General features: G+C 38.9%; 2 protein-coding genes across 4 annotated transcripts; both read right to left on the reverse strand.

Annotated features, from left to right (window-relative positions):
- Positions 1 to 5036: 5036 nt before the first annotated feature.
- LOC6551873 (probable maleylacetoacetate isomerase 1) lies at positions 5037 to 6095 on the reverse strand. The gene is made up of 3 exons (XM_001980787.3): positions 5691 to 6095; positions 5306 to 5636; positions 5037 to 5243 (listed from the first exon to the last, which is right to left on the reverse strand). Exons 1-3 carry the CDS (start codon positions 5968 to 5970, stop codon positions 5114 to 5116), a joined length of 741 nt encoding a protein of 246 aa, XP_001980823.1. The 5' UTR covers positions 5971 to 6095; the 3' UTR covers positions 5037 to 5113.
- Positions 6096 to 7057: 962 nt separating this feature from the next.
- LOC6551872 (probable maleylacetoacetate isomerase 2) lies at positions 7058 to 10230 on the reverse strand. 3 transcript variants are annotated; one of them, XM_001980786.3, is made up of 4 exons: positions 9778 to 10230; positions 8013 to 8190; positions 7621 to 7951; positions 7058 to 7556 (listed from the first exon to the last, which is right to left on the reverse strand). In XM_001980786.3, the coding sequence occupies exons 1-4, from the start codon at positions 9799 to 9801 to the stop codon at positions 7427 to 7429; spliced, it is 663 nt and encodes a 220-aa protein (XP_001980822.1). In that variant the 5' UTR covers positions 9802 to 10230; the 3' UTR covers positions 7058 to 7426. The 3 variants fall into 3 exon arrangements, with proteins under 3 accessions (XP_001980822.1, XP_015010001.1, XP_015010000.1); XM_015154515.2 differs by lacking the exon at positions 9778 to 10230 and adding an exon at positions 8547 to 8603; XM_015154514.2 differs by lacking the exon at positions 9778 to 10230 and having other exon boundaries at positions 8013 to 8291.
- Between the last annotated feature and the right edge of the window lie 5762 nt (positions 10231 to 15992).

The following is a 15992-nucleotide window of genomic DNA, read 5'->3' on the forward strand; positions in this document are numbered from 1 at the left end:
ATGAAAAACAGAACATAATTATAACACAAAACGAAAGAGTTCTATAAGCAAACTAAAGCTAATGTGGAAACAAAAATCCAGAGAGTAAATTTGAAAGTACAGTCGTAAATGCTAGTGTGCCTTGAAATATGCATTAACATCCAAAAAGAAAAAACAAATCGAAAACGTAAGGGGAAGGTATAAGGAAAACGATGTTGGTGTTTTATTCGAACCTATTATTTTATGAGTATCATAAAGAAAAAAAAGCAACAAGAAGTCAAGTCAAGTCAAAGCCAGACATCGATACAATTTGAAAGTACATAAAAGCAATAGACCGTCTTAGAACAGCAGAATTCCACAGTTACAACTTTGAAAAAGTAGCTTAACAAACAACAACAGCCAAAATCACAACAAGCATAAAAACACAGATCCCCTTCGTCCACCCCACAAAAACCAGTCAACCAATCAATCAGTCAATCAGCCAATCAGTCAACCAGTCAACCAACCAATCAACCTACCAATCCAACAACAAACGACATTTATTTCGACTTCTTCGCCTTTTGTCCGATCGGGAGTTTCAGAGCCCCCGAATCGAAGCACTATATCTATGTGGTCTATCTATCGCAGATGCCAACTCACAACCCCCAGCATACACACACACACTCACACTCGCACACGCACACACCCACATGAGATACACCTGAGTAACACACCTCAGCTGAGACACACCTCTCGCATACATTCACACATTCGTACTAAATATCAGTATCAGTATCACTTGCGCGTGCTCACTGAGTTATGTTTAATGTATGAGTTTTATATGATATGATATCTAAACGTAGTTGAGGAGGGAAGAAGAAATAAACACAAATATATATACTTATATTTGTACTGGATCTGTGATATGTATTTAAAAACAACAATGGAAAAAAAAATGAAAACAACAAAACAAAGCAAAAATATATTTATTAAAGGAAGTCAAACGATACTTGAAATTAATTATGAAATAATTAATTTTTTAATGAGACAACTAAGAGAAAAGAAAAGCTTTACTTGAAAAGCAACAAATCTCCCCCGAAATCAAGTTCTCAATTCATCGATCGATGCATGGACAGTCCGCGAGAGTCTGAGCTCCAGGCTCCAGGCTCCAAGTCCCCAATCCCATATGCATACGTATTCACCGCAAAAGGTCTTTGCCAGTTCCAACCACTCCGTTTCTCAGAAAATGTCCGATATGCGATCCAATAGAGTAGACCCCCCCACCCCCACACGTCCGCGTGGCTGAGGGGGCGTGACGAAGGGAAGACGGGGAAATGGAGATGCAGATACTCCGGGCATCGAACCGATCGGATGAGAGATCAGATCCGATCCCTTCGGTTCGAAGGAGCCGTGTCCCGCTTTCGACGTGTTTATGCTTGTTTGGATTTTATTGTTTAAATGCGTTTGTTATTTGCTGTACAAATTGAAGCTTCACGCAACCCCCAAAAACCATATGCCCCCAAATGCGAGTTGCAAGCTGCAAGTTGCACCATTTAGGCAGAGTCCTGCGGCCGCATGATTGCTTTGTGCTGTCCATCGATATACCACTGTTACTGCCACTGGCATCCACGAAACCCCACTTATCAGGCACATTCGTCATGCAACTCATCCTCTATCGGCACCAACACCCCTCCCGAGCACCAACTATCCAACTATCCAGCTGTCCAACTATCCAACTGTCCAAGAAACCAACTACCCACTGCAATCATACGAAACTAGGAAGCTTTGGAAAGACGTGCGCATTCAGTTCGATTCACCCAGTACACACACAGTTTTAGAAGCTTAGGAGTTTTATTAACTTATTGAAAGGCATCTACAACAATAACGATGGAGAGATGGATAGGCGGTAGGGAAAAGAATGTAATACAGCTGTTATTTCAACGACGGAGTCTATTAGTGTTAAAGTAGTAAGCATAAAAGCGACTTTTATTAACTATATACATACAGTACATAAATATCTAAAGTAATTCAAATTCGACTTTGAACATTTAATGATTGAGAAAACCGAAAATACCAACAAGAAATATATAGCGAAGTGCAAATGAGTTTTGCACTTCGGAATGAAAACCGTATGTTGCTAAAATACAAATATGTAAAGAGGAGTTCAATTTATCAATCAAATCTCGTATAGTACATACAAATATTGCATACATACATGACTACATACTTAAAGCGAATAGAAGCGAAAAGAGCGATGAGAGTAACTTTAACTATAATTTGTTATGCTTTGCCACCCACACTGTTATTAGAACAATTAAACATTACGATGCGTATGCATTATATACATATAAATGTACACACCCCATATGCATATGATATACCTGTACGTATACCCACAAACATACATTGAAAAAGCGAACATGCGATTTGCGATTTGCGATTCGACGCGAATCCTGCCGGTATTGATAGGTCGGAGAACTAACTGAATCATTATATAACCTCATATAGCATTGTATGTATAAAATTCTATCGGATCGGCCGAACCAACTCGGCTGCAGAGGCGTAGACGTTCATTCAGCAACCACAACAGAAGCATACAACATTAGTAAAATATTAAATACTATATATATATACACATACACTAAAAGTATAAAACGTAGTCGTTAGTGTGATAAATAAAATTAATATTAATTAATTCAAGCAAATAAAAGTGGTTTAACGATTCAAACAAAAGAACCCAGTACCCAAGAAAAAGGGACGTGCAGGGCTCCACTTTCCGACAATGAAAACTGCAGCTCGGCACGGACCCCAAAAAACTATTTATTTATTTATTTATTTATTTATCTGCGTTTCCATTTGGCACAATTCATTTAGCACACACGTGGGTCTGCATCAAAAATATGTAAAGTAGCCGCAAAAGATTTTAAACTCCCCCAATGATCGATGAAAACTAAGCCCAATGCACGAGATATTGCTGTGCAGCATGGGATGTCGTTAAATGATCCTAGCCATAAGTCATAATTCATGAAACTACATCACAGTCATAGTGAAAACATAATTCAATGAAATCTTATTCAGTGTACAAAATAGTTAACGGCAAATGAATATTAACTTTCGAATCGTAACAAGTAAAAGTCGAATTTTCGAGTCTTCTTCACTTAAACACTTTCGCAACCCAACCTAGGAAGTTGCATACGTGAGTACCTTAGAAAACAGAAACAAAAGTTACATAGAAATTACGGCCTTCACGATATCTGGCCAATATCAGCAACAGATCCCGGTCCCCAAAGTCCAATGTTTCGCTCAACTCGTAGTAACTCTCATTTATACAAGCGATTAGAGATCCCAAGCGGTGCAATTGATGCGAGGGCATTACTTTGCGATCCTCTGCAAGGACATCAATTGGGAGCAGGGGATATATCTATATATCCCCCGATCTAGAAACACTAGCGCACTCTTCACTCCAGATTCAGATTCAGATTCAGTTGCACACTATAGGAAATACGAACAGCAGCAGCTGCAGCAGCCACACTTTTCGATCTCTCAATAGGTTTATAGGGAAGAATTAATTATAACGATATTGACTCGGATCGGATAGATGGTCATTCGAAAGCGCGGAACATTAGCAAAAAAAAAAAAAACAAGCAAACATCATGGAAACTCATTCAAAAGTAAAAGTACTAAATCTTTTATGATTTGACTGTGATAATAATAATGACAAAATGAGAAATGAAGTCGGAAGGTGTAAACAAATTAACGTATATAGAGTATTTAAATGTATGTAAATACAGTGCAAATGTAATATTAACCTAGGTGCGAAATAAAATGATGGCTCCAAAAAAAAAAAACAATAAAAAGCGAAAATAAGGCAAACAGCAATCCGGCAATTCGGTTGGTGGAGAAAGTAGAGAATGTTGATTAAATAGCCGTAATGAACACGAAAATTCATTGCGCAGTGAAACAGTTTTACTTATACATATTAGCAAAATATTTAAATAAAATTTTAGCAAACCAAATCCCTTTCTGAGTGCAAATGAACCGAAAATAAAGGAAACTGAAGGTCCTAATTGAAGTAAACAAAATAAATGCGAAATGAAATCAACGATATTTAGTTATGCTCTATTTACAAAGTATAATCAATTGAAGTTTTTTAAAAATCAAGTAGCAAAGCAAACGATTTTATAGATTTATTCATTTAGCATTTGAAAATCGCTATGGTAAAAGATCACACATAACCACGGTATAAAATAGGTTTTCTTTATTTCGCTCAATTTCATTTAACGAGGTATAGATTTGAAAACAAAAAATAAAAAACGAGAAACCAAAACCAAAACCGAAAAGTACGACAAGTAACAGAAAAATAGTCTAGTGAAATCTCTAAACAATTAAATCAAAAGGTATCCCTACAAGAAGATTCTTTAAAGTAGCTCATTCAAGTTTTAATAAATCGAGAAAAACATAATTTTTGCAATTTAACAAAACGATAAGAAATTCTGTACAATTGCGAACAAAAAGTATGCAAACAGTTACTCCTCTCTACATACATATATATGCATAGCTATATAACCCCAAGTGAATCATACTCGAACAAAAAATGAAAATGAAAACGAAAACGAACAAGATTATAACGCAGATTGCGACTAAAACTTACGGTAATGGCGCGCTAAACGGCCAACAATAAAATGAAAGCTAAGCTAGGTAGGCGATGGATCGGTACCGATGTTAGGTACAGTGCGGAACACGCATGTATATCGAATGTAATGGTTATGTTATGTAATGCGTCGGCGCATCTGTATGTATGTAATAGTATTTATAGAAAATTTGTTGAATACATATATACACACGCAGACACAACCACAGAGAAACACTCCAACCAGGAAAGCCAATAAGTGCATACTACATACACAGAAACATTATAACGATCCGCATCCAGGATGGAAAATTAGAAATGCAAAGTTAGGACGGTACATAAATGAATTACGTGAATTACACACTACACATTTAAGAACGATTATATAAAAATGACAAAACTAATAAAAATTATATTATAATTCAGCGAGGTTTCACTTCGATTTGGATTGGGTGCTTTGGAAAACCATTTAATATCGAATATCTCTACAAATGCAATGTAATTGTAACATATCTTAAGCTCTGATTATTTCTTTGCGAATTTAGGTGGACAATCTGGCTGGGTACTGGGATGAGTGGCTTTGAACACATCCAGTTCCAGTAGTTCCTGATTCAAGCGTACTATGGTGGGATATGGGGTCAGGTCAGTTTTGTATCTGGATGGGAGTGTTCAAATGAATCAGTTTCTTGGGAATTTAGGTTATGTGCTGTTTCCTACCTCCTGGCATTGCGGACCTGAGGTACAAGGCAAATATCGGCCATGCTGAGCTCATCTCCCACGCAGAATTTACCCGCCGATTGGGATAGTACCTTCTCCAGACCTTGAAATCCTCGAGAAATCCAGTGTTGGGCCCATTGCAAGCTTTGATCCTTGCCCAAATGATCCAGGACACCCACATTCTGCAGCGGCTGGATGCCGGAGCAAATGAGCTCCACGATTTCACGCACCTTAGCTCTCCTAACTGGATCTTGAGGCAGAAGTGCGGGCTGAGGTCTAGTTTCCTCCAGGTAGTGCATAATAGCCACCGAGTCGCACAAGGTGTGACCATCTAATGCCGCATAACTCATACATTCAAGGTGCTGGTATCACTTGCATCACTTACCAATCTTCAGGGAGGGAACCTTTTGCATGGGATTAACTTCCCTATATGCATCCGTATAGGCATGGCCGCTGACTGTTTTCAGCAAGGAAGTCGGCGTAATGTCATACTCTATCTTCTTGATAGCCAGTGCAGCGCGAACTCTCCAAGAGCACGAACTAGCCCAAAAGGAATACAGTATGGGCTTTGTTGCCATATTTCTGGACAAGGGCTTGGACCAGGTGGACCTGCACAATCCGGCCAAGTGGATGCCTTTGTGGGTCAATTGTGTAGCAGAAGCCATATATTTTCTTTGAACCTTCTTTCTATTGAGTAACACAACTTATGTTAGGAAAAAAACCTATTTATTTATGCTAATTGATAGCAATCCGAGTACTCAGCTGTTCTGATTGGAGAATGCTTTGTAGAACTATCGATAAGATCCCTACATTTATATGGTGCTCCCAAAAGTAGGCAACGATTTTGGCAGCATGTGCGAGCAAATGGCATAAGGGTACTTTTGTGATAAGGAACCTATATAAGAAATGGAATTTTGCGAAATTCGGATTATATAAAAAGGTCAAAATTGGAATTCTTATGCTAGCTATTTTTAATGTGGCACTTCGTTCTCTTCGTGCTGTTAATGATACATTAAAAGTACCTTGGTTGAGCAATGTATTAGCTTAGTTTGAAGTTTTATTTATTTATAGTATATGGAACTGTTACAATATTTCGGAAATTATGCATATTAGTTTGTATTCAATTTGGTATTCGACTGGTGTGCGAAAATGCGCAGCTAGACCTATATGTATGTTTGTTGTATGATGTGACTATCGGCATTGTACTGTCGTGCAGGAAAGTAAGTATGTGTATGTACTTGGCATCGGCAGGCTTATATAACTACTCGTACGGGGCTGTGAAAGAGACTCGCACGATCCAATTTACATCAAGTTGCTAATAAAATTACTGTGCACTTAATCGGTTGGCTTTATCATTCGTCTATGTGCATTGGGTTTAGAGAAATACTTCGTTAGTTATACATGCTTTCGTGGTATCAAAGAGGCATTACGACATTCAGAACCATCGAATAGGTGATCGATTCTTTAGCTTAGTTCACAATTGTAGATTACTTAGGATTTATTCGATTTAGTGTATAGCTTTTAGTTTACTTATTGGTTGACTGAAGTTTTGTACTTTGTGAACGATTCGTTTAGCATCTGCCCAACTTTGACATGAAGTACTTATACATACATACATACATCGTTTATACTTGTAAATCTTCGATAGTGTTTTTGGTTTGGTTTTTAAATCCCTGAATTGAATTTTGCTTTTCGTCGTGAGTTCTCCTTGAATTTGTTATGATTTGTTAGCCTAAATAAAATGCATAAAAATAAGTTACATTTAATATATATGAGTTCATCTTTTAGATCATGTTCACAATGACAAACTAAGGGAATTTCAAGAATTTATTATACGATTTTTTGTTCCGTTTCTGAGAATTTTGCATTTGAATTTCGTGTGAGGAATTTCGTTACGTTATCGATAGTATTTTTATGCATTTATGCATATTTAAATGCTGTTAGCAATTTCTTAAATCACATCCGACTGTTTCTGCTTAATGGAATCCTCGCCAGCTTTGCCATCCAATCCAATCCCCGCCCTCCGATCAGATTTAAGTTCTTAGTTTGTCCTGTGCCTGGTTTACGAACTGCAATTCACTTTTTCGTCTTACGGCGCTTTGCAGTTGTCGTCGGAAAATTCTATTTGTTGGGCAGCTCCGGCGGACAGTCCGGTTGATTGGATGGATGGGCCGCCCGGAATGCCGGATTGCTCTCCAGCTCGCGATCGATGCGCAGAATTATGGGATATGGTCGCAAGTCGACGTGGAATCTGGTAGAATATAGGAATCACGCTTCAGCATCTCGAGTTTTGGCTGTTCTAGTAGCATACTTACCTTCGGGCATTGAAAACCTGAGGTACGAGGCAGCAGTCCGCCATGGAGATCTCGTCGCCCACGCAGTATTTACCGGCCGAGGTGGACAGCGCCTTCTCCACCGCCCGGAAGCCACGTGTAATCCAGTGCTGGGCCCACTCCTTCTTCTTCTCCTCGCCCACGTGGATGAGCACGATGAGGTTCTGCAGGGGCTGGATGCCCGAGCAGATGATCTCGACTATTTCGCGCACCTTGGCCCGCTTATGGACGTCCTGTGGTAGGAGAGGTCGCTGGGGACGCGTTTCCTCCAGGTAGTGCATTATGGCCACCGATTCGATGAGGGTGTGTCCATCTGGAGGTGGATAAGTGAGCAGTAAGTGGAGTTGGTTTCAGGTTCTGCGGCAGATACTTACCAATCTGCAGGGCGGGCACCTGCTCCATGGGATTCACCTCGCGGTACTCATTGCAATGCTGCTCGCCGCCGGATTTGATCAGGCTGATCGGCTTGATGTCGTAGGGTATCTCCTTCAGGTTCATCGCAATGCGCACGCGCCAGGAGCACGAGCTGCGCCAATACGAGTAGAGTATTGGCTGTGTGTTGGAGGAGGAAGCATTGGGACTGAGATTAGTACACATTTTGCCACAACTGGCCAGCGCCGAATGGCGTGCCGGGGCCACAAACTCTATTACGAAATCTATTTATTCTAATTCGAAGACAACAAACAACACAAATAGCACAGAACAGGTTGCCGCTGATAACGAGTTGGGTTAGTAGGCACAACAAGCCTAGTCAAACTGGTTTAATCATTTGCATTTGGCGCGGCTATTTGGCTTACTTCGCGATAAGCCAGAGCTCTCAATTACGCACTCATCGCCTATTTCTATTCACAGATAACTGGGATAACTTTCTCCGAGGCCCTCGGCTATAAATATGCAGATATACCCACATGATTCATGGTGTCCAGACAGGAGCAACGCCAGCGATAGACTGACGAAAAGCACAGCGCTGAGTTCGACTTGCACCAAAAATAGCGCCCGACAACAGCTGCAAAGCAACAGTGGAGAGCTTCGGGCGGTCGAGGGGGTCGACATCGGACCCTACACCTCATGGCTCATACCTCATACCTCATACCACATACCCTAACCAAATGGTAGCCGGTGAGGACGAGCCCTAAAGTGATATACACACAGCTGGCTGTTCCGGCCGGGCCAATCAACCCAGCAGAGCCTATCGACGGGTCGTTGTCATCGCCACCCACACGAAACTGTATTCACCGAAAGCATAATGAGTTCCCTAAAAGTTCAATGAACCCGTGCGAAAGTGAGTGTGGTGGGTCCGATAAGTTCCGACATCCAACATCCTACATTCGAACCCCGAACCCCGAGCAGCGAGGTCCCGAGCTCCCGAGTCCCGAACTGTGTCGCACCCCAAGGTCGGTTAGGGGCATTAACCTTATTCAAGTTGTCGTTGTCCTGAGTCCGCAGCGCGAAGGCAGCGCCAAGGACACAGGACCCCTGCTCAAGAGAAAATTGGCTCAGAAGTTTCGCCATTCGGTTGGAGAGGGTGTGCTTTTTCAGGGGTTGCTCGGCCAGCCGACGCGTTAGAGTTTGAGTCAAAACCCTGGGACAGGGTTGTCGAGCTCGGGCTAAAACTAAACCATAGGTGGAGGGGGTGCGCTTAGGTGACCCTATGATTATAGAGAATCAATAAGTGATTTACTTCATTAATTAAAATCAAAATTATATGTTGTTCTAACAATTATTAAAAACAAATAAACTTATTAAGGAGAGCCAATAAATTATCCAAAAGTCGCTTCTTATCCCAGTTTACTAAGTAATTTGAAAGCTTTCTTTCTATTGAAGCACTGCTTTTTCCCTGTTTGCATTCATTTATAAAGCCGGACGTTTGAAATTGATATGCATATCCTCTTTGCAACTTTTTCGCCGCCTGACAACCCTGTTTTGCCAACTTTTGCAGTGTGTACGCGAGGGAGGAAAGCTCTTGCTCTGCGCAAAATCAAATTGAGGATTCGGATGCGGGGTATGAGTGAAAGTTAGACCAAGTGAACTGAAGTCAGAGATTGCTGGCCGCGTGGTATGAGTGATATTTGCGGGAACTGGAATGGATTTTTGCCAAATGCCCGAATGAAGGCGCCAATGACGCTGGGATTCGCTTACCTTAGCTATGGCCGATAAGGACATAGCGTTGTGGTGGTACTTTGAGTAATTAATTTTGAAGCCGTTTGGTGCACACGCACAACCCCGATGAAGAATTAAATAAGGTTACGATCCGAGCCGGTTTATCACTCCTCGGATATATATATCCAACAAATCCCGCACAATTCGATCTCGAAGATATGTTTTCCACCGAACACTAAGCACTAATTGCCAGAGATATATGGCTTTTTGCAACGCACAGTTCTGTTTGTATTTGCAGCCGCTCAAATGCACTCAAAACCTCGAACTGAAACCGCTTGGGCTTGCGCTTAGCCAAAGGATAGCGACAGGATATGAAGCCAGGACGCAACTGAACACACTGAACTAAATAAACGAGTGCGAAAGCGAAAGCAAAAGCGAACGCGAAAAGGACAATGACAAACGCCAACAACAATGCCAACTCTGCGAGCTTGCGTGTGTGTGAGAGGGAGGAAGGAGCAACGCGAAAGGAAGAGAGAAAAACAGAGAGAGTGTGTGAGCAGAATAACAAAGGATATGAGGAGAGCACTGTGCAAAAGCTTTTGGGGTCGTGTCTCAGCTAAAATTTGGAGGAACTCAAAATGGCGCGTAATACAAAATGCATTAAGTACGGTAAATACCCACTAACACCAACAGATACAAAAAGATCTCACAAACATGATAGAATGCTATGGTCGAGTTCCGACTATCAGATACCCGTCACTCAACTATTGGAAGTGCAACAGAGAACTTTCAAAATTCGATATAAGAAAAATGCTATAGTCGAGTTCCTTGATTAGATACCTGTTACTCAGCTAGTGGAAATGCGAATTAGAAATTTCATATAATCAGCTTAGAAATGTACAGTTTATAGATAAGTGAAAATCTGCAATGAAAGATTGTGCCCATTATATTTTCAAAAGAGAGCCTATGGAAATCCGCTTAAAAAATAATTAAAACAACGTATTTTTTAGTTACGACCACCACTTTATTTTCGTTTTGTGTTTTTGTAAGTTTAGTTTTCATTTTCATTAAATTTGCTCAAATCATGTTTGATTAAATTACAAGTGCTTAAACCTAAAAGTATGTATGTACGTATGTATGGACTAAAATAGTTAACAAAGTTTGGCAATCAGTTATAGTTAGTTAAAACGAGTTTAAAACCATTACGCATGTGTACAACCAAAACAACAACTGGAAATCGAATAAGTTACATAATAATTAATTTTTTGGTTTTCAGTTTTTGCTTTTTGTTTTTTTTTGTTTTGTGTTTTTTCGTCATGTTGTGACCCAGTTTAGGCCAGCTACGATTAGTATTAGTAGAAATGCAACAATGTGTAAAGCGGTTTAAAAGCAACCGCCACAACCAATAGAATATCACACCAAAAAATGGCAGAGTACAACAGATCCAACATAGATGGTAATCAGTGAGTGTGTCGAGTATAGTGTATAGTGTAGAGTATGAGCAGAAATCGTGTTATAAGGGACGCGGACCTAACTAGCTAGGTAGGATGCGCAAGGACGGGCCTCAGGATCTGGGATCCGTGGTATCTAGATCTCGAACTATGACCCATCCTGCCTTGAGGTTCGTGCCTGTACAGTGTGCTCTCGCGGGTGTCCGGGGCGTGGGCTTTGGGTACAACATTCATAAAGTTTATCTACCTCGGCGCTACCTAAGTTGTCGTTGTCGTTTTGCTAGCTAACAAAAGTAACTGTGTATATATATGTATAAAATTACCAACAAATTCATAAATTATTGTTGTAATACGTTTAGAAAATAGTGTCCATATATCCTCATGCATCTCCACACTTAACCTAATGCGTTTCTTTTCTTGACTTTTTTTTTTGTTTTGTTTTGAAGAATTGACTACTATTAAATGGCAAATGTGTGCCATAGTTTCTCTTTTCACATTTTTTTTTTTGGTTTTTTAAAGAGTTTACTTGTAATTACATACACTTCACATACACATGCAATACACAATAATCATTGTAATTGTAATTACGTTAAATGTAACTGGTAACATCATGCTAAATACAGTATTCCTCCATTATAGACAGACTTGGGAATTGAGTTCGTCGGAACCATTACCTCCCGCCTGTCGTATTTCATTACAGTTATCAGAGATTTGACTTTTAGCAAATACGTAATTTTTTAAAAATTATTTGGAGGGAATATTCATGATTTCTTTTTCAAATATCGCTTACATTGATCATTTCTTATCAAAGAATGTGATGCTCAGAAAATATTTCGCTTATCCATTGCACCGCTTGTGAGATTGTAAGTCTGGTAAAAACAACAAATGATTGATGTAAAACAAAGGACTCGGTGTTCGTTGAAAGAAATGCCATTAGATGTGACGATATTATTAAATATTATTAGGTACCAAAAAGTGTAAAGCAAGATCGAAGTAATTCTGCGTTTAAATAAAAGCATGTAAAATTCATTAAATCTATTTTTGATCATCAGTTTACAACCATGAAAACATTGAAGTTTACATTTACTCTTATTATGTACATATATAGATGTACCATAAAATATTCGTTCATATCAGAATATTAATATTAGCACTGTATAAATACATATATATATATATATATATTTCTTGAATGCCATATTCGTGTGTAGGTGTCTGCGAGTTAAATAGGTTTTACATGCTACGTACAATTTACGATCAACAAGAGGTTACAGCATCTCAACTAAATGCCATAAAGTAACAGTTTGCTTCTTTATAAAAGTGTCTCTTTGCATATTACAGTTAAAACTTACATCGTAGATTTGTGTAGTTCTTTGTATATGGTACTTAATCATAGCAGGGCGATCCGCCCGACCCCAGTTCCCAGTTTTTCCGGGTCGCAGGTCGGACATCTCGATAATACTGAGCGGTAAAGTTTGTCACGCCATTCATCGCGTCCATAGTCAGATCGCGATCGATCCTTGTTTTTGGCACAGAAACGAAGGGCTATGCACTGCATCCAGAATAGTATCTCATAATTTGGTATCGTTTTATTACTCGTCAGTCTAAATACTCTGAGATATCGCACTTAAAGCAAAGATTCGAAAGTGGTGCCCAACAGAAGATCCTGTAGATACTACGATGACGCCTAAAATGTCCACTTATTCGCTAAACAGGAATGCAATATTGCACTGGTGTACACGAAGGTGTACGGACTATGTATACATATATATATGTATATATATATTTTTGGTTTTTTGAATGTATCTCTCGATTCGTTTTTAAATAAAATTGATATGTCTAATAGCTATTATCAATCGTTTTCAATTTCAAAAGGTTTTGTATTGTATTTCGAAGTAATTCTGTTGCGTTTTCTAAATATAATATTCGGTTTCCCTCATTCGGTATGACATTAATGGTAGTATGCGTATCTGTACGATTTACAAAATATTGCAAACAGATGCTGAGAAGAAGTAAGCCACTCATGCAACTATATAGTGTCTTTGAATTGGAGTGCAAATTGTATATACTGATGACTTGAGTGAATCTGAATTCTGAGCTAGAATTAGTTTTGCTTTTGAGGAAGCTGGAGCCGCGTGGGCCGCCATCTATTTATATACAGATTACTCTAAAATACTTGTACGTATTTGCATTGCATAAATACAGTTTATCTTTACTTTCGCTTAATGAACAATCACAACGCAGAGTTTTCGAATAAAGTGTGTAAGTGAGGAGGAATCGCTGACGCAGATGATTCCGGAAATTATCGCATCGAAATGTATAGGAATGTATAGTACTCAATGTCACAGATTGTCCTTTACTATTGAATTTACGATGTTGTAGATACATAAATAAAAAGGCGAGACGGTCGTGGAAAAATGAAACAGTTGAAATCATTTAATTGGTAAACGATAAACATTTTGGCACAGTAATTGAAACTTAAAATAAAATATAAATAAATTAGGTGATAATTAATCTACGGCATTTGACTAGACCTTCGAGCAGATGCCTAACTCTACATTTATCCATTCTTTGTCTTTAGGAAACTTTTTTGAAAAGCAACAAAGTGCACACTCATGTCAACTTAAGCTAACGTAAGCCTAGATTTGAACACTTACTTAAGGATAAACACTCATTTGTGGATACTTTATTTAATAATACTTAAGACTTATATTCGGTTGAAGGCATTTGCGCATAGAATAGAATCGAACAGTGTGGTTGGACGAACTCAGGCGGAAACGGAAATGGAAACGGAAACAGAAGCGGAAACGGAAACTGAAACGAAGGACATGTAGAGAAAATGCAGACAACCAAGCACGATTATAATAGATGGAAACGGGATATACATAGATGTTCGGGCTGGTATTTGTACGCGAGAAAGTCTTTAAACGGCTTCGAAGGCCCACAACAAACAGTTACTGAATGTGCTTTATATGGTGGGCTGCTGTAGCTGTATTTGTTTTCATGTATGTATATCTGCTTACGCTTATTGTATATAACACCGAAAAATATGCAAGAATTATGTTGTCCATCAACTAAATCTATGACTATTTTATGATTACGAATGCTATTGCGAACACAAGGCCAAGGAAATAGAACAGCATATGGATAAGTTCTCCACATCGGGTTATTTTGTACATCTCCCATGTATTTTATTTACAAACTCCTGATTCGTAGTTTTCTGGCGAATACAACCATAAAAATTGCTAATAGTTCCTATCCTCCAAATGTTTATCCGGATCTGCGGGTGAGTTGATAGGGGAGTGGAAAGGGGCGGAAGGTATTTAGACTAAACGTAAGTATTTCATTTGGTTTTCGATTTAGCCCTGCATGCATCGGTTTACATTAAACTAGATTAAGTTACGCCATTGTCAATAACATACTACCCGGCATCGGCCTCAAAAACGCTGAATCAATTGATCAATTTGTTGTAGTACATTAGCTCACTGTCCAAATGGAAAACGTGTGATTCTTGTTGTTGTTCAAATTGCTGGCAGATTTACTGTTGTACCATTTAATTTAATATATGCTTGTATATAATAACTATGTATGTATATCCTAGGCCTATATAAAACTGCACTGTGTGTGTCTCTTTGTGTGTGTGGGCTCTTTGGGGTTCACGGTTCGAACTTCGAAGTTCAAAGTTCAAACCCTCGTTGTCTGTGTGTTTGTGTTCTTTTTTGTTGTAGGGTGGGGGGAAGGGGCGGTCAGGGGTAGAGGGGATCTAGAATTATAAATAGATTAATGTCTTTTATGCGTTTTGGAGAAATTTGAAACATATCCTTCCTTATCTGATTAATTTGCTAGACTCGTATGTACAGTGTCTTACAACCTACAACTTTGCGTCGTTAAAAGTAAAGTTAAAACTTTTCTCAACTTCCATTTACATTGGTGTGCATTGAATTTTGTTCACGTTTAGCTAAAATCGTTTTTGATCTCACTCAATATCACTTGATTTCACTAGATTTTCTCTTGGGTTTTGCTGTTGCTAAGCCATAGTTTAATAGTTTAGGTCTGTAGGTAGGTAAGTACAATCTAAGTAAAACTTCAACTACTCGGAGTTGCTGACTTGCGTCGTTAAAACTAGAACAACAATCATATATCGCATACATCGTACACCTAGGCATGTAATTATATCAAGTATGTATATATAGAGATTCTCTTACGCCCTACACATTTATCGCCCTAGTAAAGTATCAGTGTAGTGTGTTGCAACTATGTACGAGTATTTGAGTAGAAAAACTTGTAGTTAACAGTAATTATGCACTAGTATTTATCATAGATCGGGATTCGCCTTAGCTTTAGCCATGGTTGTAGTACAGTTTTAGATTTACGTTTAAATTTAGATTTAGATTTAGATTTAGAGTACATCTACAGTCGAGTCGAGCTGAATAAACGCCTACTATAAAAAACGGTAGGTATGCATGTACATGTACATTTACATTTAGATTTACATTTACATATTCGTATTTCATGTTACTTCAACATAAATATTGCACTTGCCTACAATAGTCAATAACAATTCAATTTGAACTTGTACCAATCCTGGCTAGACTTATAACCTACAGCGAGTCGCTGTGTTCGCTACTTAGTGGATAGATAGATAGATAGATAGAGAAGTGATTGAAGAAGAAGGGCTTGAGATATAGATTCAGATAGACCTAGTGAAGAAATGCCTTTAACTACTACGTACACGTGACATTGATTCTTAGACGCAAATTCGTCTAAGCATAAATTCTAACAGTGGTAAACAATGCTTGCCGC

The sequence above is a fragment of the Drosophila erecta genome, unplaced genomic scaffold (genome assembly GCF_003286155.1).
Source record: "Drosophila erecta strain 14021-0224.00,06,07 unplaced genomic scaffold, DereRS2 tig00000000-arrow-pilon, whole genome shotgun sequence".
NCBI classification, from domain to species: Eukaryota; Metazoa; Arthropoda; class Insecta; order Diptera; family Drosophilidae; genus Drosophila; species Drosophila erecta.